This window comes from Hoplias malabaricus, chromosome X2 (genome assembly GCF_029633855.1).
Source record: "Hoplias malabaricus isolate fHopMal1 chromosome X2, fHopMal1.hap1, whole genome shotgun sequence".
Taxonomy (NCBI): Eukaryota; Metazoa; Chordata; class Actinopteri; order Characiformes; family Erythrinidae; genus Hoplias; species Hoplias malabaricus.
Genome location: NC_089819.1, coordinates 22,592,095 through 22,616,119, shown reverse-complemented (window position 1 = coordinate 22,616,119; position 24,025 = coordinate 22,592,095). Strand labels below are relative to the sequence as shown.

Below are 24,025 nucleotides of genomic sequence, written 5' to 3'. Positions count from 1 at the left end.
TCAGAGCCGTGTTCGGCCTTTATCAAGCCCACTGAGCCTCCTGTTTTAAACTCGCTCCTGCTAAACAGGACTGCCCGGTATCTGAAGTAACGTACGGCCGTTGTCACGCCTGCAACCGCTTCAACTGTTCTGTGCTCTGCTGTCTTACCCGCTCCGGATCGGTACTCTGTTCTCCTGCTTCTCCTCCCGCCACATTCGGCCTTCCGAGTGACCCCCCGCATATCCCTCCGACGCTGGCGAAAGGCTTCGAGCCTCCCCTTAACTTCATCTTCGGCTACACTGCCACGGGACTGCCTCGCGTTTTGGGGAACGCGAATCTATCGTCGTCACGGCTGCGGCTCCACATCTACGAGCTCTACAGCGCCTTGAGACTCCCATTTCCTCCTCTCCGGCAGAACAGCCTTGGCGTTCCAGCAACGTGCTCCGAAACAATGGCATCGCTCACTCAGCTAAAGAGAGAGAAACCCGTCTGCCGGTGTAAGGATCCCCTGCGCAGCAATGCGATGACATCACAACCGTCTATCTCCGACGCCCCCTGCTGGAGTATCCTTCGTCTTCCCGTTACCCTTTCTGGTCGTGTCTAAGCTGGAGACATTAGCCTCAATGTCTTATAGTCTTTGCTGTCTCACAGGTCGGTGCCTTAGAGGGCTGTTTTGATAATAATATAATTATCTGAGCTGAAATGGATAATGGCTTAGAATCTGCATTATTTATGCACATCTCCCATGCAGTAGTTTACCTACACTGCTTGCCAAACTGGTCCTATCTGAAATGTTGAAAAAAAAACAAAAAAAAACAGGCAGAATGTTTAAGCCTCCATTCCAAACCGGCTCCTCTTTCCATCTGAACACTACCTTGATTGACAGCATCGCACCCATTTAGATAGCCCTCCGAGTTCATTTCGTTCTCTCTTATCCTCTCTACGCATCATCCCACCCCTCCCTTTATCATCCCACCCCTCCCCCTTTTTCTTTCTCTACATCTGTCTTTACGCATCATCCCACCCCTCCCTTTATCATCCCACCCCTCCCCCTTTTTCTTTCTCTACATCTGTCTCTACGCATCATCCCACCCCTCCCCTTTTTTCTTTCTCTACATCTGTCTCTATGCATCATCCCTCCCCTCCCTTCATCATCCCACCTCTTCCCCTGTTGCAGCCGCAGCTGCATGCCTCAGACCTTCTAGCTCGCACCCCTCTATAGGTGCTGCGGCGGGCCCGTCTCCTGTCCAGCGCTCTGACCACTCGACGCGGTCTACTCTTCGTAGGTCTACTCTACGCATCATCCCACCCCCCCTTCATCTTCCCACTTTTTCCTCATTGCAGCCGCAGCTGTATGCCTCAGACCTTCTAGCCCACGCCCCTCTATGGGTGCTGCGGCGGGCCTGTCTCCTGTCCAGCGCTCTGGGCACTCGACGCGGTCTACTCTTCATAGGTCTACTCTACGCATCATCCCACCCCTCCCTTCATCTTCCCACTCTTTCCCCATTGCAGCCGCAGCTGTAAGCCTCAGACCTTCTAGCCCACACCCCTCTATAGGTGCTGCGGCGGGCCTGTCTCCTGTCCAGCGCTCTGGGCACTCGATGCGTTCTTCTCACTGCATGGCTTCCTCATTGCTAATTCATTTTCTTTCCACCCTCTTCCCCTGCTGCTGCTCTATGCCTCATACTTTCCAGCTCACACCCCCTCTATAGGTTGCCGTTGCGGGCCTGCCGCCTTCCTGGCGTTCTGGGCATTCTATGCAGTTTCCTTGTTGCACAGCTTCCTCACCCTAGATTCGCTCCCATCCGATCGTCTCATTCTCCCAGCCTCTACATCAGCAGCTTGCATACTTCATGGACGCTCATCCCAAACTCTTTAATTTGCAACCACGCCATACCCCGCCTCTAACATTACAATTCTCATTTTTCTATTTAGGTGCTGCTGCAGACCCTCATCCTGACTCCTCTGCTGATGTGCTTCTCCCAACCTCCGGCTTCCAGTTTATACTCTCTTTTCAGATGCTGCTGTGGACTATCGTACCAGACCCTCCTCCGCGCTGCCTTGCTGCTCACACTCTACAGCTTCTAGCTCCTGCTCTGTTTTCAGGTGCTTCGGTGGACCTTCATCCCCCACTTCTTACTGCTGCACTACTCAGCTACTCAGCTACTTCCCAGCTCATCGTCTTCCCGGGTGCCGTTACAGGCCATGCCTAATCCTCTGCTTTGCATCTGTCCCGCACCCCGCCTCTTCCTTTACAGCACACCCTCTCTCCTGATGTGGACCTTCATCCTAATCCCCTTCCCCTCGTGGTTTCACTGCATCCTGCCTCTTCCTTTACAGCCCTCCTCTCTCATGCCACAGACCTTCGTCCCAACCCCATAGCTTTGCGGCCGCACCACCCACCTTCAACTTCTCAGCTTGCACACTCTCCTCAAAAACTGCCGTGGACGCTCATCCCTATGCCTTCCCCTCACAAACAAATGGCGCCCTGCGTCCACTGTACGGCTTGCACTCTCTCCTGCTGGATCTTACCTTCTGCTTCTGCTTGCAGCTAAGCTTCTCCTAGCGACTGCACCTCGCACTGCCTTTTATGGTATTGTTTGTATTAATTTTTCCAACAGCTGCGGGCTTTCAACTTGACCTCTCCTCTTCACGATCATGCCGCTCCGAGCCCCTAAGTTCCAGCTTATGCTCTCTTCTCAGGCACGGCCTTGGACCAGCCCCCCTACGCAGCACTCTGGCCCTTGATGCCACCTCAAATTCTATTCACTCTCTCACATGCAGCCTTGTTGCTCTCAGCTTCTAACTTTCCAACCGGTGCCAGCGAGGACCTTACTCTTCTAATCATCTCTCGCTAGCAACAGCACCTCACCCTGCCTCCTATGGTAAGGTTCGCACTGATTCCTCCAGGCACTGTGGACCTTCAACCTGTCCTCCTGTCTTCACAACCATGCTGCTATCTAGCCCCTAAGTTCCAGCTTATGCTCTCTCCCTAGGTTACCTGGACTGACACTTGATGCCACCTAGGGCACCTGTTATTTCAACACCCTCTAGGCATCTTCGTTATCTTGTAGTCAACTTTCTACATCGCCACCTTGCTTGAGCTCCTCGGCACTTTTTGGATTTTCCTCTTTCAGAGTTTTCTCCCTTGTGACAAAATGCCTTCTTTCTATCTCGCTTTCCTGCGGTGCTGACCTTTTTGGGCTTTTTAACTGGCCTCATCTGTCATCCCTCTAGATCACCATTCCGTTCTCGATTCTCTCTATGCCATTGGAAAGGCACCACCAGGGCACACCTGCCAACGAAGAATATCTCGCTTTATTAACACTGCCCCTCTGTAGTACTTGACTTCAAGGCTGCTACTAATCCACTTTCCACCCATTATTGCCAGCCTCAGACCCCTCACTATTACCCAATCACCATCAATTACACTGAAGTAGAAATTAGATTTAGCAACACTCTGTCCAGTGCATGGCGGCCTAGATAAATGTCACTATTATTGTTACACCGTAGCAAAATGTCATTAAGCTTGTGATACATTAAAATTCTATTATTAGTTGATCAATTTGATTTCTGCCAATGCGATGATCTTCTCCATCTTAAGACCAACTCTGACTCTATATCACTTTTTGCAATCATCACCCCTTTACCACTGCGGCATCTGAATACTCGAATTACCAGTCACACTAGAATTTCCGTTATCATAATCAACAAAGGACATTCAACTTACTCATGCTATTTCTCTACCGTCTCACATGACACTCAGTCATACACCAGTTTATTAAAGGTAGTTCATTCAAAGACTCACTAACCCTTAATTTCACCTAAACACAATCAGGACACCAATCAAACCTTTGACCAGAGTACCTGAACCTATCCATTCTGTAGCACTTAATGACAAGCATTCCTGTAAATTTTTGGGGGTCCGGCTTCATACACATTCATAAGCCGCCCTAAACTCTTCCTCAAAAGACTTCTGAGTTTGCCTCCCCGTTTCAGCCTCTGCAGGTGTGGTCCGTACTAGCAAAGTGAAGTTATGCTAATAACATAATTTTGGGAGTTGGACCATGCCCAAACTCCTCCTCTCAGCCCTATATATACCCTGCAAATTTACGTCATTTCTGCGACAGACAAACTCGCCTCATTTAGTTCAGGAGACGGATCTTGACTCGACTGCTTCACGACGTCAGCTTGCTCCTCTGCGCTGAGTCATTCCTGCTGATCCCCATATTCGGAGCCGTGTTCGGCCTTTATCAAGCCCACTGAGCCTCCTGTTTTAAACTCGCTCCCACCTCCACCCCATCTCCACCCTTTTCTCATATTACTTTATCCAACGGGGGGGTCCGGCTTCATACGCATTCATAAGCCGCCCTAAACTCTTCCCCAAAAGACTTCTGAGTTTGCCTCCCCATTTCAGCCTCTGCGGGCGTGGTCCGTACTAGCAAAAAGCAGCTGATAATGTAATAAAGAGCAGACAGCTCTACATCATCTGCGTGATCAACCAAAGCGTGTGCTGTTTGTTCTAAATTAATAAGAAATTAATTTTATGACGAGAAAGTAGCTAGATGATGTGAGGTTTGAACAAGTCATTTTGAGAAATTCAGTTCTGATCTGAGAATGTTTAAGAGCCAAATGATGCATTTAATTAAATAGTTTCCCCATATGTAGATATTAAAATAACAGTCATTATCAGCAGTCAGTGCAAGCATTCTTTCTCATTTACTTTCTCAGATCAGCATTTCTCAGATCAGAACTGAATTTCTCAAAATGACTCATTCAACCTCCACATCATCTAGTTACTTCCTCCTCAAAATTAATTTCTCATTAATTTAGAACAAACGCACATGCTTTAGTTAATTATGCAGATGTTGTACAGCTGTCTGCGCTTTCTTACATTATCCGTTACTTTTATCATGTTGATCAGAATTTATTAGACTGGTTCTCCAGCAGTTCTCTTTCTTTATTCAGGGCCTGAAATAAATAAGAAGGCAGCCACTTACTCAGAAGGCCCTGCTGGCTGCTGTGGATGCAGCATTAGAGCTGAGGCCTGTAGAGGTGGGATTATAGTAAAGACTTTCAAAAAGACTCTTTCAATGCTGTACTGCAGGGGGAGATATCAGATGTGATGTTGATGAGGTCTAGAAAGACTCCAGTGTAATTCCCAATGCAGCCCCATTTGTCCATCTCTGCCTAAACAGTCTTGTCTTTCATTGCTGTATCACACAGTCTGCCAATGACCTACAGAACAAAGGGTCAACAGCATGAATATGAATCTTGTCTAGTCTCTTCCAGTCAATCTCTCACATACAGTAACGTCTAATGTTGTAGTTTTTACTACACCTCACAGTAAAAGTGCAACCTTCTGAATTCAGGGTTACTGATGTACTGACAATGTAGCTAAGTGTTTTGATTGTTTTGTTTTGCAAAAACAATGGAACAGGGTCTTGTCGTTCTAGTGACACTCTAGTGACATCCAGCGTGGAACTGTAATTCAGAAATGAAAAAAAAGCTCTCTGTGAGACATCATTCTACCAGGAGAGGGCAGAATCTACTTTACAGAATTTACTTTTCAGTCGGTTTGGAGCCTTTCTCAGATCAGAACTGAATGTCTCAAAATGACTTGTTCAAACCCCACATCGTCTAGTTACTTGTGCACCTCATAAAAGACTTATTCATTTTGTACAAACAGCACACGCTTTGGTTGATCACGCAGATGATGTACAGCTGTTTGCTTTTTATGGTGCTATTGTGCAGTTTGCACCAATGTTTGTTTGCACCAATAAGTGTTTTGTTTCCCAAGATTTGTAAAATATCAGCTGCTTTTGACACTGTGTGAATCTGTCTGGGTCAAAAAGTCAGTAGAAATGGCCAAAATTAATTTTGAAATAAGTTTAATTATTTCAATAGTTTTAGTATTTATAGTATATTTATTGGTAAAAAAAAAGAAATAAAAAAATAAAGATGAGAAGAAAAACATTGATTAATATATATATACTGTAATAATTGCAATTTCCCCCTGGGATCAATAAAGTATTTCTGATTCTGATTCTGATTCTGATTCTGATATATACACAATTCCTTTGCTACAACAGAAATAATCAACAAAATTCAACTTATCTTAGCAGTCAGACAGAGGAATACATTTGAGTCTGATTATCCTACATTAATAAAATAGCTGCCATATATTAACCTCTGATTGGTGGCCATACCTTCATTTCCTTAATGTTTTTTTATGTATCAAAATGACTTGTTCAAACCCCACTCCATCTAGTTATTAGTGCACCTCATAAAAGACTTATTCATTTTGTACAAACAGCACACGCTTTGGTTGATCACGCAGATGATGTAGAGCTGTCTGCTCTTTATTACATTATCAGTTGCTTTTATCATGTGGGTCAGAATGTATCAGACTGGTTCTCTGTTGAACGGTTCAACCCCTAAAACATCCAGGCACTAGATCATTGCCTACGTCAGTACGCTCAGAAATGTTGATCCAGTCATGAGCTGTGATGCATATTTTTACATTTCTGTATAATTCTGACATTTTCTTAAACGTGTACTGAACTGATGAGCAGCTCTCAGGTGAACCATGCCTTAAAGGCAGCCATGCCTTAAAGGCAGATAAAGGGGAATCGTCTAAAACAGCTCAGAGGTGCATCTCATGGACCTTCAGTTACCAAACATCTACAGACAGAGCACAACACAGTGTTACAGTTTCTGACAACAGAAGAACAGTGAAATAACCAAGGGTCAACAGCCTGAAATAAGAAAGAGGACAGCCCCATACTCAGATGACGCTGCCGGCTGCTGTGGGTGCAGCATGTGGGGACATCACAGCTGACGCCTGTTGAGGCTGGAGAAGACGTTCAAAAGGTTCGTTCCACGCTGCAATGCAAGGAAAGGTATCGATGTGATGTCGATGAGAATCTGTGGCCCGACAGACAGGAGCATCAGGAGGTCTAGAAAGACTCCAGTGTAATTCCCCATGTAGCCCTGTGTGTACATCTCTGCCTGAAGGGTGTTTCCCATGCTGATATTACTGGTTAGTGCTAAACAGTCTTGTCTTTCTGTTCTGTGTCATAGTGCCATGGTCTGCCACTGACCCACAGTAAAGAGCATGAATGTGAATCTGGTCCAGTCTCTTTCAGTAAATCTCCCACAAACAATTATGAAACTTTGTACTGTTTACATGCACCTCACAGTACAAATGCAGCTTCTGGCATTTTCACTGTCATCAAAAACATTCAGAAGAAACTCACAGAGTTACAGACGTACTGACAACGTGGCTAAACACTCTGACCGTCCTCTTCATAATCAAAGACACAAGGTCTTGTCATTCTGGGGACACTGACGTTCATCAACATAAATACTTCATTCTGGGACGTGAACTAAGGATTTTGAGCGAGTTACAGGCCTTTGTCAGTAATCCACTGTGTGGTGCTGTTTGTACAAATTGTTTTGAGAAATGCACCCAACGTTGTGGAAATTTAAATGATGATTCGACAAATGCTTCAAAGTGACTGAGAAAAACTGTACATTTGAAATCACACCTGTCATTTGAGGTGTTTATCACAAGATATACATATTTTGAAATCTAAACTGTTTTTGGGTGTGTTCACACATCTGATCAAATCAGGAAACACTCATGTTAAATGGTGGGTGGGTGTTTCAGGGTGCCTGGGAAAATTTCTATCTTCTGTTCCCTGTGACAATGACCCTATTATTCTGTTATTCCTTCATACAAGAGACCAGGAGCTTGAATGTCATGAACAAATGGATCAGTTGCTACATTAAAAGACACTGAAATAAAAGGATTTCTCAGAAAACAAAAATCTGACATTAGATAAACAAAGCCTAGACTATGCATTATTTCCAGTGGTTAGCCCTCAATATTATTTTAACGTTAATTCATGTCCATGAAACTGGCACATTATCATCTATAACTCCTTTTCTCAGTCATGGCCTCTTGGCAGCCCACGTCCTTTCAGACCCAAGGATTTGAATTGTTTTCTTATCGCAGAAGAACTGACAAAAACCCCTGTGGGTGTTTTTTTTTTTCAGTTGCAAGAATGGAGCTTGATTTTCTATTGCCTTGATTTTCTATTATCTTTGAACCTTTACATACTGTTTATCTCAAGGGGTGGTTGGTGCTCAAGCTGTTATTAAGATCCCTACTTTTCCCTTCATTATCTAAGCAGATATTCTTGTATATTATCTCATACAATCTCCTTAACATTCTCCTGGAAAATGTACAACTTTTTCCACTTTTATATGTGTGCATGTGTGTGTGTGTGTGTGTGTGTGTGGCAGCAGTAAGACTGCATGGGCTTCCCCATATCTCCCATTAGTTTGCATTCGAAAATTGTTTTTGTGTTACATACTCTGCCAGTCACATGATTTCTCATAAATAGGACATATAAAGGAAAGCAGCCCACCTCTGTACGGCTGCCTCAGTCTCAGAGGGACGTGGTATGGCACTGTTTTTTTTCACACCTTGCCCACTTGCAGTAACTTGCACTCTTTTGTGGTGGCCTGCTTTCTCCATTGTTTATTTATAGACATATACTTGGTCGCATATAACATTTTTCAGACAGTAAATCTAAAGCTTTCGATTAAAACAAATAATCTTTTAGGTAAAGTGTCATGCGATTGTGTAATATATTTGTGTATAAAAGTATCACATAACTATCTTATTGTATACTCACTCACTTTTAAACAAATGCTCCACAAGGGGTGCTATTGTGCAGTTTGCACCAATGTTTGTTTGCACCAATAAGTGTTTTGTTTCCCAAGATTTGTAAAATATCTGCTGCTTTTGACACTGTGTGAATCTGTCTGGGTCAAAAAGTCAGTAGAAATGGCCAAAATTAATTTTGAAATAAGTTTAATTATTTCAATAGTTTTAGTATTTATAGTATATTTATTGGTAAAAAAAAAAGAAATTAAAAAGATAAAGATGAGAAGAAAAACATTGATTAATATAAATATACACAATTCCTTTCCTACAACAGAAATAATCAACAAAATCCTAGCTTATCTTAGCAGTCAGACAGAGGAATACGTTTGAGTCTGATTATCATACATTAATAAAATAGCTGCCATATATTAACCTCTGATTGGTGGCCATACCTTCATTTCCTTAATGTTTTTTTTTATTATTATAAATTTTTTAAAGTTTTTTGCAGAAGAAAATGAAATGCTATCCTCAGCAATAAAAACATTCCACCCACTCATGACCCCCCCCCCCACCCCCAAACCAACACACACATACACAGACACACACACACACTTATGCAGACACGTTCGGTTTCATGATTACAATGTTATAATGCCAAACACAGGAAATGTCAAGGCCTCCGTTTTTCCAGTTTAAATAGGCTATGTTTAATGTCACTTTAAAGCTTTATATCTCTTAGATGTTCATGCAAATACGCGCTCCTTCTGCATGATGAGTTGCCATGAAGTTGTTGTTGGTTTCAGGCAAACTTTCTTCTTGTTCCTCAGTGTCACCCTGAAAAATAAGCAGGCATTCTTTCCTTTACAGTGTCAATCACACAGTGCACAAAGTTCTGATTTATTCAAGAGCATTTTATTGCTCTCATGCATTCTGCTTGCATACAACTGACTCCCTATCATTTTGTTTGCAACAAAAGAAACAAAGAAAAAGTACCTTAAAAATTGATTTAAATAGTTTATTCAATTCTAATGTAATGTAGACCTATATAACACTACATGTCCTGTGGAGTCCCACAGGGTTCTACATTAGTGTCACGCCTTCGTCCTGTCAGTTTGTTGTCCCCGCCATGTGCTTTATTTGCACATGGCTCTGTTTTGTTTATGTTCGAGTCTCCGCCTTTGTTCCGCCTCCTCGTCCGTGTCATGTGTTACCCGTCCTCGTTATCTGTCCAGGTGTGTCTCGTTTGTGTTGGTATTTAAGCTCTCTTGTCTCGTGTCCTGTTGGTCGTTCATTTCGTTCACATTCTCATTTATCCTTTCTCATGTCAGTCATGTTATCTGTCTGTCTCCGTAGTTTCTCTCGTCGTCGTTTCGCTCCCCAGTCTAGTCTGTCTAAGTGTTAGTTTAGTTTCATTTCGTGTTGTGTTGTAACTACTGTTTCCTGTCATTGTTTTGTTATTTCTTTCATTATAATTAAAATACCGTGTTTTAGCAAATGCGTCCGCCTCCGTCAGTCCGCTCCGTGAATCCTGACAGAATGAACGACCACCAGGACGCAGCTAGCACAGACTCTATGTTCGACAGGGCTGCGATGTGGAATAGCCGGCTCCGACAAATGCATGCCACAGTGGCTCAACGCCTTCGGGAGGAATCGATTCATGAGTCAATTCATGAGTCGAGTGATTGCTCCAGCGCGAGTCGTAGGAGCCGGCGGAAGAAGCGTGCTGGAGTTCCCCCCTCGCTGGAGGATTACCCCCTCAGGTCCGGGGAAATTTTTGGGGGGGCGTTAAGGGTAGGGGCTGTTAGCCTCACCTCCGTAACTCCGAGGTCTGAGGCTAACAGGGGCGCACCTCGAGGTGATCTGATGGGTGCGCCTGTGAAACCCCCTAAACCCTTTACAGCTCCAGCGCGAGCCCGGCGAGCAGCACGAACTCCTGTCCTCGAGAGCGCGGCTCCTCCTGCCGCGCCTGTCTTCGTTAACGCGGCGCCTCCTGCCGCGCCTGTCTTAGTTAACGCGGCGCCTCCAGCTGCGCCTGTCCTCGAGAGCGCGGCACCTCCAGCCGCGCCTATCTTCGTGAGCGCGACACGCGCCTCTCCAGTCTTCGTGGACGACGTCGCAGATTCATCTGCCTCCGTGGACGTCGTCGCACGTTCTTCAGTCTTCATGGACGTCGTCGCAGGTCCCCCTGCCTCCTTGGACGTCGTCGCAGGTCCCCCTGCCTCCTTGGACGTCGTCGCAGGTCCCCCTGCCTCCTTGGACGTCGTCGCAGGTCCCCCTGCCTCCTTGGACGTCGTCGCAGGTCCCCCTGCCTCCTTGGACGTCGTCGCAGGTTCCCCTGCCTCCGTGGACGACGTCGCAGGTTCCCCTGCCTCCGTGGACGACGTCGCAGGTTCCCCTGCCTCCGTGGACGACGTCGCAGGTTCCCCTGCCTCCGTGGACGACGTCGCAGGTTCCCCTGCCTCCGTGGACGACGTCGCAGGTTCCCCTGCCTCCGTGGACGACGTCGCAGGGCTTCCTGTCCCCGTGATGGCGGCACCCGCCGCTCCAGTCCCCGTGATGGCGGCACCCGCCGCTCCAGTCCCCGTGATGGCGGCACCCGCCGCTCCAGTCCCCGTGATGGCGGCACCCGCCGCTCCAGTCCCCGTGATGGCGGCACCCGCCGCTCCAGTCCCCGTGATGGCGGCACCCGCCGCTCCAGTGTCTGTGATGGCGGCTCCCGCCGCTCCTGTCCCCGTGACTATGGCGGCTCCCGCCGCTCCTGTCCCCGTGACTATGGCGGCTCCCGCCGCTCCTGTCCCCGTGACTGTGGCTACGGCCTCTCCTGTCCCCGTGACTGTGGCTACGGCCTCTCCTGTCCCCGTGACTGTGGCTACGGCCTCTCCTGTCCCCGTGACTGTGGCTACGGCCTCTCCTGTCCCCGTGACTGTGGCTACGGCCTCTCCTGTCCCCGTGACTGTGGCTACGGCCTCTCCTGTCCCCGTGACTGTGGCTACGGCCTCTCCTGTCCCCGTGACTGTGGCTACGGCCTCTCCTGTACCCGTGACTGTGGCTACGGCCTCTCCTGTACCCGTGACTGTGGCTACGGCCGCTCCTGTCCCCGTGACTGTGGCTACGGCCTCCCCTGTCCATGTCCGTAGGTCGGCCCGAAGGACTTCAGGGCCGATCCCCAGAACTGTGCCCAGGCTGGTTCCTCAGACTGCCACACAGACATTAGCCAGTCCTGGGCACCCCCCTGTTACTTTGGTTCCATTGTCTGTCCCTGTCCTGGTTCCCGTCTCTGTCCTTGTCCCTGTACCCGTTTCTGCCTTTGTGTCTGTCCCGGTCCCTGTCACTGTGTTTATGTCTGTCCCCCTGAATGTCTTGGTCCCTGTTCCCCTACCTAGTCCAGTCCAGTTTCCTGTGAGTCCTGTCCAGTTCCCTGTCAGCCCTGTCCAGTCTATGTTTCAACCCCCTGTCCAGTCTCAAGTCTCGTCTCCTCTCCAGTCCCCGTTTCAACCCTCGGTCCTGTCTCCATTCCAGTCCCCTGTCCTGTCTCCTGCCCATGTCCAGTCTTTGGTCCCCAAACATGTCCAGTCCCCTGTTAGTCCTGTCCAGGCCCCATTTCAACCCTATGTCCCGTCTCCTGTCCAGTCCTTGTTTCAACCCTCTGTCTCGTCTCCTGTCCAGTCCACTGTCCCCAAACATGTCAAGTCACGGTATCCATCCCGCGTTCAGTCACCTGTCCCGTCTCCTGTCCAGTCTCATGTCCAGTCCCCTGTTAGTCCTGTCCAGTCTCTGTTTCAGACCCCTGTCCAGTCTCATGTCCAGTCCCCTATTAGTCCTGTCCAGTCCCCGTTTCAACCCTCTGTCCTGTCTCATGTCCAGTCTCCGTATCCGTCTAGTGTCATGTCACCTGTCCTGTCTTCTGTCCAGTCACATACCCCTGTCCAGTCTAATGTTCCTATCCTGTCCAGTGTCTTGTCACCAGTCTCTGCTCCCGTCCAGTCCCAGCACCCGGTCCTGTCATCAGTCCCGTCTCCATTCCAGTCCCCTGTTCATGTCCAGTCTTCTGTCCCCAAATGTGTCCAGTCTCCGTATCCGTCCCACGTTCAGTCCCCTGTCTTGTCTCCAGTCCAGTCTCCCGTCAATTCCCATGTGTCCACTCCTGTCCTGTCCAGTCCGTTCTCGTCTCTTGTGGCCCCCCTTTGTCAGTCTCCTGTCATGTCCCATGTCCCGTCTAGTATATTCGGTCCTGTCGTGTCCCCAGCTCCTGTGTCTGTTCCCGTCCTGTCCTGAGTCCTGTCACCCGTTGGTTTGTTGTCCTGTCTTGTTTTCCGTGCCCTCTCCTGTGCCAGCTCCTGGGGGGTTTAGGAGTACGCGCCCAGGAGTTGCGCGTTCTTGGGGGGGGCATCTGTCACGCCTTCGTCCTGTCAGTTTGTTGTCCCCGCCATGTGCTTTATTTGCACATGGCTCTGTTTTGTTTATGTTCGAGTCTCCGCCTTTGTTCCGCCTCCTCGTCCGTGTCATGTGTTACCCGTCCTCGTTATCTGTCCAGGTGTGTCTCGTTTGTGTTGGTATTTAAGCTCTCTTGTCTCGTGTCCTGTTGGTCGTTCATTTCGTTCACATTCTCATTTATCCTTTCTCATGTCAGTCATGTTATCTGTCTGTCTCCGTAGTTTCTCTCGTCGTCGTTTCGCTCCCCAGTCTAGTCTGTCTAAGTGTTAGTTTAGTTTCATTTCGTGTTGTGTTGTAACTACTGTTTCCTGTCATTGTTTTGTTATTTCTTTCATTATAATTAAAATACCGTGTTTTAGCAAATGCGTCCGCCTCCGTCAGTCCGCTCCGTGAATCCTGACAATTAGGGCCTTTTCTGTTGTTGTGTTGACAACTTGAGATTATTTCAGATCACATTCTGTTGAGCAACAACTTTAAATTCTCTTCACAAAATATAAACTGTACATTTGAAGTGGATGTAAAAATATAGCAAAACATATGCTGAATTTATTTGTGGACACTTACACAATCTCAACTTTGCTGCAGAGAGGGCTGCGAGGATACACTTTCCACTGCACAATGTTCTGGGGTTGGACTGTGTAGTCTTTTGTACAGAGACACCGCTGTCGTCCGTCCAGTCGGAAAGCTGCACATAAGGATAGACCTTTTTAGTTAGACACAAACTGTTGCTGAAAGTTTAAAGAATGTAAGACATAATGTAAAAGTTATGTGCAAATAAATGGTTCCTCTTGATCAGGGATAAATGACCATGGGCCCTCTGCTCAAACGTATATGTCGCTCCATATTTCATTGATTTTTAATGGCTGTATGTTTCAAATGTATGCAATAGCCGTTGGTTGTTATGTAAATAACATGATTGCTGTTCAAACGAGCCAAACAGTTGCAACAACTGTTACCGCCATTTTGTCCAGTAACTGTGTATCTGTCTTATGTGGGAAGTGAACTGATTGCAAAAAAGACTGAGGACCATAAATCAAAGCCAAGAACTAGAACTAGAACTAAGTGTGTAGTAGAAAAATCTTTTTCAGACTAATTCTAGTACTTTCCATTATGAGTAATAAGTGGAAAATGTATCAATACATTGTGGCTCTGACCTTTGCACAGTGGCTCAATACCAGATGTACAAACATTTGACTTTTTACTATGTCAGCATAAAGAATAATAATTAAACAAATCTATGTCTGTCTATCTATCTATCTCTCTATCTAGGCAGAACACAAACAATATTCAGATAATCGCTGCTAGAGTCTCTGCTTCCAGTCCTTGATTTAGTAACAGCTACACTTCATCCTCCTCTCTCCAAACGATTATATAATCCCCACATACCTGAACTGAAAGTAGCACATGCCAGAGATGCCAGGATCAGAAGCAGGATGGGTCGGTTCATGGCTGAGTTGTGTTCAGCTGCCTGTCTACTCACAAACAGAGGAAAGAATGAACTGGCCGAAACAGAAACCTTAGGATGAATTTATTCAGCTCTGTGGGGATGGCCCCCAAAGTGGGATTTTCCGTTGCTTCATGGATGTTGCAATTATGACATAAAGAATGTAATGATGAATTAAGTTTGGAATCCAGCAAGGAATTGAGGAATTTAACAGAGGATTTTGGTATGATACAATATATGTATTGTTCCCTCTGTCCAATATTTATTTGATCAACCAAGGTAGGTTTGGCGTCTGATTCTAAGTTATTTAATAAGTAACAGAAGCCTTTGCCAAAACGTATAAACTTATTCAAACCTAATTTTAATGGTTTAAATAGGTTTAGGTGTTAGGCAGAATTCAAGGTCATGTATTATTTATAAAAAAATGTTACATTTTCAAACCAATTTATACTTTTTTTTTTATATTATTTTATATTGTAACTCAAAAATGGCAGCCACACATTAAAATGAGTTAAAATGTCCTTACAAATGGACTGATAAATAAGTGACATGGTGGATTTGCAGGCATTGTCAATGCCACACAGCTCCAGGGTTTTTTAATCCTGGGTCTAATCCATGCCTCCGCTCACTATCTGTGTGGAGGTGTGCTTTCTCAGTGTCTGCTCTGGTTTCCTTCCACAGTCTAAAACACGTTTTTGAATTGGCTGAGTGAGATTATCCTTATAGCTGCTACCTATACAGAGATATTCAATTAAGTTACAACAGGGAAACAGCAAAAGCTTTTTTTTATTACGTTTTTACTTAAATGGCAAATATATTGTTAAGTGTCACTAATCCTGTCCAGTGATGAGTGCAGTAGTTCAGAAGCCCAGCACAAGTCAGTGCAGAAATGCAGACACACTGTTCACTATGTGTGCAACCTAATCCTTGAAGCCAATATGAGTGCTGTATGAGTGCATTAAAGTGCTGTGTACAGAGGCATTCCTCTGTGAAATTAATAGGTTTGATTTTACATAAAGATTTTACTTTCCATCTCCATCTCAACACATAACCATAACAAAGAAATAGAATAGAAATCTTATTATGCACAGCATAAGGGATGACTTCACTCAGGAAATGTAAGAGCAGGTTTAAGCAATACCTGAGCATCAGAAAGCACCTTGAATTCTCAAAAATCCCCCTATATTCCTTCAGAAAACTGCCTGTGAGCTTTAAATAGCTTTAGAAAGTTCAGTGGATTCTTCTGCATTGCATCACAGTAACTGTTTTCACAGCAGCCAGCTCTAGTTAGATTCGGTTTTTAGTGCCACACAGTGATAATGACGGTAAGTGGAAATTATATGAAAAACTGTCATCAACATCATATTATGGGCTGTTTTGAAATAAACTGAAACTGAAAAGTGTAAGGTTTCTGTGTAGGTTTCAGTCACAGTGTAGCTCTGATTCGACAATAACTACATTTAAATGTGAATTTCAGTCTCATTTTTATGTAACACTTCTATTTAGGGAAATAATTATATCCGTTAGCATCATCAATTTGACAGAATTCACATTATAGTTTCTAACCCGCTGACTAAAATACACAGTATCCATTGTCCACCATTGGTCATTTAACCACTGCAATACCTCCCACTGTGATCCAGCTGAAGCAATAGATATGATGTCTGGATTTCTAGCAGTGTTGTTTGTTATCTGACTCTAGCCATCTAGAATGAATGAATGAATTTCAAACTGATGGTATCTCCTGAAGCATTTGTTGTTTTGTAAAGGTTTTCTGGTCTTTAAACCTGAAATGGTAGTAGATATGTTTAGATGAGTGTGGTATGCTCTTCCTGTATCTGAAGGGGTTTCCTGTCCCTCCCACAGTCCAAAAACATGTACTCGTAGGCGGACTGGCTGTTTGAAATGGTCCATAGGTGAGTGTGTGTCCTTGTCTTGCACCCTATGATTTCAGATAGATTTCAGGAACAGGACAATGATGAAGTGATTAGATGAATAATGAATGAGTGAATGAGTGATAGGGCGCAGCAGGTAGTGTCGCAGTCACACAGCTCCAGGGACCTGGAGGTTGTGGGTTCGATTCCCGCTCCGGGTGATTGTCTGTGAGGAGTGTGGTGTGTTCTCCCTGTGTCTGCGTGGGTTTCCTCTGGATGCTCCGGTTTCCTCCCACAGTCCAAAAACACACGTTGGTAGGTGAATTGGCGACTCAAACGTGTCCGTGTGTGTGTGTGTGTGAGAGAGAGAGTGAATGTGTGTGTGTTGTCCTGTAAAGGACTGGCGCCCCCTCCAGGGTGTATTCCCGCCTTGCGCCCAATGATTCCAGGTAGGCTCTGGACCCACTGTGACCCTGAACAGGATAAAGGTTACAGATAATGAATGAATGAATGAGTGATGAACATGCCACAGTCATTAATTCCATCATATTCAAACCATTTGAGAATATGTTGACTGTCCGATGGAAAACATCTTCCTCAATATTATTGGTTTTGGGAAATGAAAATTGCTTTAAATTAAATCTGTTTACTTTGACTTACAATAGAACTAATGAAGGTCCCTGCCTTCTCCTGCAAAGTTTTAGATTTGGAGATGTATGATTCTGAATTGTTTGGACAGCACCAATGTGGACATTTGTCAAGTAGCAAAGTATTGTTTTGAGGCTGGGTATTGAGACACAGCCATACTGCCAAAGCAGCCTGCATTTAAGTACCCTGAAATATGGGCACAAATGCAGATAGGTGAAATAAAACACAGTGTTTGGGCTTCCTGTGTAGCAAGATTCAGGAGCACCACAAGACACCCTTCTTCCTGATGGTGAGCCCACAGACAACAACTCATGCCACTACAAACGAGGACATTTGGGTCCTTTCAAGAGACAAATCCGAACATCTGAAAAGCAGGGTCAGAGCTGAACATCTGCTGCAGAGGTGTGTTTAACAACAACAGTGAAGAAATTAGTAATTACACACTCCTACACACCCATCCTCCTGTCTGTGTATGGGAAATTGGGGGGTGTTGATGGGGGTAGGCTGATACTAAGGCCCTGTAACTGACAGGAGCCATTTAATGTTATTAGAACATTTGGTGATGGGGCCTAGTGGGATATCTTTTCATGGAGTCAGAAGTCTCTGTTTGCATGCTGCCATGTTTACTGGACAATAGCTGATTTAAAGGAGAGTGGTTTTAAATTAAATGGACGCCTGCTCTTCTGAGATTCTCCAGAGTCTGTGTGTTCTTCCTGTATCTACATGGGTTTCCTCCAGGTGCACCAGTTTCCTGCCACGGTCCAAAAACACATGCTGGTAGATGAATTGGCGACTCAAAAGAGGCCATAGATGTGAGTGTGTGTCACCCTGCGAAGGACTGATGCCCCTTCCAGGGTGTGTTCCCTCCTTGCGTCCAGTGATTCCACTATAGCCTCCTGACCCATCGTGACCCTGAACTGGATAAGAGGTTACAGACCATGAATAAAGGGTGTGGTACGTTGCATGACGAAACGGAGATTCTTGAAAATCTCAGGAGAGAGTAAAAAACAAATACAGGAAGAAGCACAGGAAAGAGAATTAACTCATGAATCCGCTGTCACACCGTGTCAATGTGAGGACAGAATAAACAAACATTGCTTAAAGGGTCAGTACATCTTTAATTAACTGTACCCACAGGACTTCACCTTCTTCATTGAGGCCTTTTACCTCCCAGTGTAGAGTGGGCCTTATCTTCTACAAAGTAGAAAAACAAGATGCCGTGGGAAAATAAATTGATAAATAAGTAAATTAAATTAATTCAATAAATGAATCAATCAATGAATCAAGGAATTAAAGAAAACATAAAATGCACAAACTGTACAATAAAGATGAACCCATGTAAAAATAAAAAATCCACAAAGTTAAATATATTGTATACGGTGCCACACAGCCCCAAGGTCTCAGAATCCTGGGTTTAATCCTGTGTGAGTGACTGAATGTGTGAACTTTTTCACAGGAATGAATGTGTATATGACTGGGTGAATGTGTATATGTCAAAAATTGTCAAAAGGTATGAATGTGTGACTGACTGACTGTGTGGAATGGTTAATAATTGTGTGAGTTTGTGTGTGTGTGTGTGTGTGTGAGTGACTGTGTGTGTGAGTGACTGTACGTGAGTGTGTGAGTGAGTTTGTGTGTGTGTGTGTGTGTGTGTGTGCGTGTGTGTGTATGTGTGTGTGTAAGTGACTGTATGTGTGAGTGAGTTTGTGTGTGTGTGTGTGTGTGTGTGTGTGTGTGTGTGTGTGTGAGTGACTGTGTGTGTGTGTGTGAGTGACTGTACGTGTGTGTGTGAGTGAGTTTGTTTGTGTGTGTGTGTGTGTGTGTGTGAGTGACTGTGTGTGTGCCTGGCTGACCGGTATTGTGCCTTATTCATCAGGCCATACAGGCTGAAAATGTCCTTGTAAATTCAGGAAGAGCTGACCTCATTCATGTCATTAAAGTCAAATATGTTTTGACAGTGGGTGGATTACGATATATTTCCTCTGCTCTGGTTTGATATACTATTGTTTTGGTCACCACCGATTCTGTATTAAAAATGCCATATTCTTTATAGTAAATGTACAGTAGCTTTCATAAAAACACCTCATTTTGATTTACTAGGTGAGGCCACAAAGCAGTTTCTTAATTCTTTTACTGCAGGTAAACTTCACGTGCAGAAAAGTGCTACTGAATATGGTACTGGGGGCAGTATTGCCTTTGAGGCAGAAGGGACATAATTGGTTACCAGCCAACAGGTGCGGATGAATGTGACTGGTTAACACAAACTGGGCAGAGATATAAAACCTGGAATCATTGGGCGCAAGGTGGGAATATACCCTGGAGGGAGCACCAGTCCTTCACAGGGAAACACAGACACACACATTCACTCACACCTACAGACACTTTTGAGTCACCAATCCACCTACCAACATGTGTTTTTGGACTGTGGGAGGAAACCGGAGCACCCGGAGGAAACCCACGCAGACACGGGGAGAACACACCACACTCCTCAAAGACAGTCACCCGGAAGAAACCCACGCAGACACAGGGAGAACACACCACACTCCTCACAGACAGTCACCCGGAGGAAACCCACACAGACACAAGGAGAACACACCACACTCCTCACAGACAGTCACCCGGAGCGGGAATCAAACCCACAACCTCGAGGCCCCTGGAGCTGTGTGACTGCGACACTAACCTGCTGCGCCACTGTGCCACCCTAAAACCAGTAAACCTTTGCCATAAACCAGTAAACCTTCCCCTGAAGCAGCAGTCTTAGCTCATATGTACATTAAAGTACTTTTTCAGAATATGCCTCAGAGGCAGCAGAGCATTATAACATTCTCCAACTTCCTCAAAGCCACAGAGTTTCATTACCCTCCATTCAAGCAAAGAATATTAAGAGTTCTGCCTCACTTCCAACCAATAAGGAAAGAGAACTAAATGTGGAGTAACAAAAGTCATTTGTGGCAGACAGAGCAGGCAAACCACTAGGGTCTAGGCCAGAGGTATTTAAGATCCGGTTAGAGGTCATTTCCTCAGGCTAAAGTTCAGACCTTCATAATGTTTTTTTGTGTTATGATTCAGTGCCATATCCTGTGCAGAAATAGCCTACACTCTAAAAAGAGATCAGTTGATCCAACTTAATTGAATTGCTTCAATTGGTAACAATTAACATTAATTTTTTAAGTTTAACCTTAAAAAACTTAAAAAGTTAAGTTGGATAAACTTAATTGAATTACTTGTTACCAATTGAAGCAATTCAATTAAGCTGGTTCTTTTTAAAGTGTAGTAGTTATATTCGCATTTTACATCATCAACAACTGAAAGCCAAAACAAGTTACAAGTATCCTTCAATATATTTCAACATTTTTTGCTTAGTTATTGCTTAATTAATCCATTCATTAATTTATATTTATTTTAACAACCCTCTGTCAGTAGATTCTTTTTATATAGACCCAAATTCCAAGCAACTTTAAGGGAACATGAGTTAACACATTGTTGAATGAATGTGTGAGGATTCTGGTGGATTCTGGTGGACCGCTCATACTTTTATGTTTTGTGCCCTCAGTTCAGATTTAAGTTGATATGTTTGCTCTGGTCTAGGCAAAGCTTTACTGGTGTGGAATTTGAAAATCCCTGCCTAAAAATACTAAATACAAAACGTAAATATGTTTTAACCAATCACATATATCAATTATGTTCCAATTATGGTCCTTCCGCCTCAAAGGCAGTTTAACCTCCAGCCTTTTGGGTAGTGTTTATGCACACTTGCAGATAAACCAGAGGGGTCTTTACAGGATGCACAGTCCAACGTGCAGCTTTTCCAGAAATTGTCCTTGCTCATGAGTCATAGGAACTGTGTTTACTTTTGACAGGTTTTCCCATGCTCCTGAGAGTTACCTTCATGCCAATGAAAAACATGTGACCAAAACCAAACATAGTTTTTCTCTGGGGACTATTTTAAATGAAGTGCTTTTAAAAGCCGATGTAGCCTCATTATCCACACATTACACAGAGAACTAGATGTGAAAGAGCGAGTATGTATGAGACTGAGTCAGTGAGTGAGTGACTGTGTATGTATATGTGTAAGTGAGTGAGTGAAAGAATGAGGGAGTGAGACTGAAATAAAGAAAATGTGAGTGAGTGTTTGAATGAGTTTGGAAGTGAGTGAGCGAGTTTGGGAGATTGTATATGGATGTCGATTGTGTAGATTATTTTTGTTAAATATTTTAGGTCGTTTAAATGTTACAGCTGTGAGGAGTTGGTGTGTTCTCCCTGTGTCTGCGTGGGTTTCCTCAGGGTGACTGTCTGTGAGGCGTGTGGTGTGTTCTCCCTGTGTCTATGTGGGTTTCCTCCGGGTGCTCCGGTTTCCTCCCACAGTCCAAAAACACACGTTGGTAGGTGGATTGGTGACTCAAAAGTGTCCGTAGGTGTGCGCGTGCGAGTGAATGTGTGAGTGTGTGTGTTGCCCTGTGAAGGACTGGCGCCCCCTCCAGGGTGTGTTCCCGCCTCTGGACACACCGTGACCCTGAACTGGATAAGGGTTACAGATAATGAATGAATGAATGAATAAATGTTAATGAAAAACCTGTCATTGAATTTGACAGTGAGCTATGCACATTAATATGTATTTATTTAATTTAACTTCAATTACAGTAATTTATCAAGGTGGTTAAGCCTAGTCCTGAACTACACAGCATTTGTATTGAGATTTTCCATTAAAAGGAGGATATAGTCCAGGACTAGCCTTTGGGAAACCACCCCATAGTGTATAAGTACATTAAGCTGTAATGTCATATCCACTGATGTACAGATGTGGAGATGGAGACTGGCGGGAAATTGCAGTATTTCAAAGAGAGAACATTTGCAACAGAACGGGTCCAGCCCATCTATTAATAGTTACATTCACTCTTCATCTTTACTCTGCATGTGTTTATAAATAAATACATTACACAGAGGGCATCTGATGTTCTTATAGAAACAACAGTGAAAGGGAAAGGACTGTAGAAGGCTTAAAACGGTTAAAATTGCGCAATATGTGGTAAAAGCCAGCACAAAATTCATTATTTTTTATAATGAAAGAATTTCCTCCTCTATTTCCTCTTCAAAACAGTCAGTTTTGTGCTCTTTAATGCCATGCTATGTTCTTCAGTGCAGTTGTGTGTAAGCGCTTTTCACATATTTCAAGCTGGGGGCTACATGGCCTTTGTATCAATCAAAGAAATCATTTAGTTTGGAATGTAGGGACCCACAAAGCAGCCCTTTTCACTCCGTCAAACGTGCTTCTGTTTCACGTGACTGCATCAAGTCATCTCAGAAAGTCATGTGTCATGACGACGAAAGAAAAGTCACATTCTAATGATTTAATATGAGCTCAAGATTGTCATGCCTTTGTCTAAAGCTGAGCACTGATTAGAGGGCCATAAAGCCCCTCAGCATTCAGATGTAGAGTGGAATTGGGTTCACTGGAGTGACTGAGTACTTTTCAGTAGTTAGACTGTTGTACATGATTCAGAACTAATCATCTAACATCAGTACATGACATGACTTACAGTCCTGTGGCCAAAATCAATCAAATCCTTACAAAAAAAGGGATAAGCATTCATTCATTATCTGTAACCCTTATCCAGTTTAGGATCGCGGTGGGAATCATTGGGTGCAAGATGGGAATACACCCTGGAGTGGGCGCCAGTCCTTCACAGGGCAACACACACACTCACACATCACACCTACAGACATTTTTGAGTTGCCAATCCAAACTGTGGGAGGAAACCGGAGCACCCGGAGGAAACCCACACAGACACAGGGAGAACACACCACACTCCTCACAGACAGTCACCCGGAGGAAACCTACGCAGACACAGGGAGAACACACCACACTCCTCACAGACAATCACCCGGAGGAAACCCACGCAGACACAGGGAGAACACACCACACTCCTCACAGACAGTCACTCGGAGGAAACCCACGCAGACACAGGGAGAACACAGCACACTCCTCACAGACAATCACCCGGAGGAAACCCACGCAGACACAGGGAGAACACACCACACTCCTCACAGACAGTCACCTGGAGCAAGAATCGAACCCACAACCTCCAGGTCCCAGACTGTGTGACTGCGACACTACCCTGCTGCGCTACCGTGCCGCCCTCTAGAAAAGCAAATGTTGTTATCCAGTAACGTGAGACCAAACTATCTGTTAATGCCCTGCATTTCAGAAGAAAAGCTGAATTAACAGCTGTCCACAAATATTGAGACATAAACCAATAAGTTAAATGAGAGAGTTCATAGTCAAATTACATGTTTTTTGTGTTAGAACATTGTTGCTTATTGTGTTTGAATAAATCCACACAATGAAGAAACACATTTGTGCTCACCATTTTTATTTATTGAGATAAATGTGTCGACAAATAGAATATATGTCATAAATCTGGCACATTCTCATTTTAGCGCCTCTCTCTTTTGGTATTTTAAGCTGAGCATTTCAAAATCGTTTAGAAATTAAATCGTGCAGAAGTGAATCCTTGGTGAGGATGTGTAGGGCACGTTTGCTGAACACAAATAATTTGGGGTCTGTGTTAAAGTTATCACACATATCATAATATGACTGTTGAACGTTTACCCTGAGCAGTGTGAGGAGAATGAGACCATCTGCTGAAGCTGTTTAAAATCAGGACAAATTGTCTCTTAAACAAGACAGTGTTTGCTAAATTTGTGTGGTAAATTCCTCAGGTCCATCATTCTGGCCTTGTGCCACTGGGACTTCCTCTTTCTTTCTTAGTGTTTCTTAGAAATGCTCTGTCTGAGAGTAAAACAGACCGCAGAAAGAGCAGCACATGCAGATGTGGTCAATTCGGTTTGGTTTTAAACTGCTGAGAGAAATATTTACTGCAGCACAAATTTACATTGATCTCATTTCAGTGGTTATTGATCGAAATTCACAAAGCTTGAGGTCTTCTAAACTTATTTAGATATAATGT

At 44.5% G+C, this 24,025-nt stretch overlaps 1 protein-coding gene across 1 annotated transcript; it reads right to left on the bottom strand.

Moving 5' to 3' along the window:
* Positions 1 to 9,247: 9,247 nt before the first annotated feature.
* On the bottom strand, positions 9,248 to 14,579 carry LOC136677198 (alveolar macrophage chemotactic factor-like). Its single transcript, XM_066654660.1, has 3 exons — positions 14,478 to 14,579; positions 13,656 to 13,776; positions 9,248 to 9,491 (listed from the first exon to the last, which is right to left on the bottom strand). The coding sequence occupies exons 1-3, from the start codon at positions 14,536 to 14,538 to the stop codon at positions 9,401 to 9,403; spliced, it is 273 nt and encodes a 90-aa protein (XP_066510757.1). The 5' UTR covers positions 14,539 to 14,579; the 3' UTR covers positions 9,248 to 9,400.
* Positions 14,580 to 24,025: the final 9,446 nt, after the last annotated feature.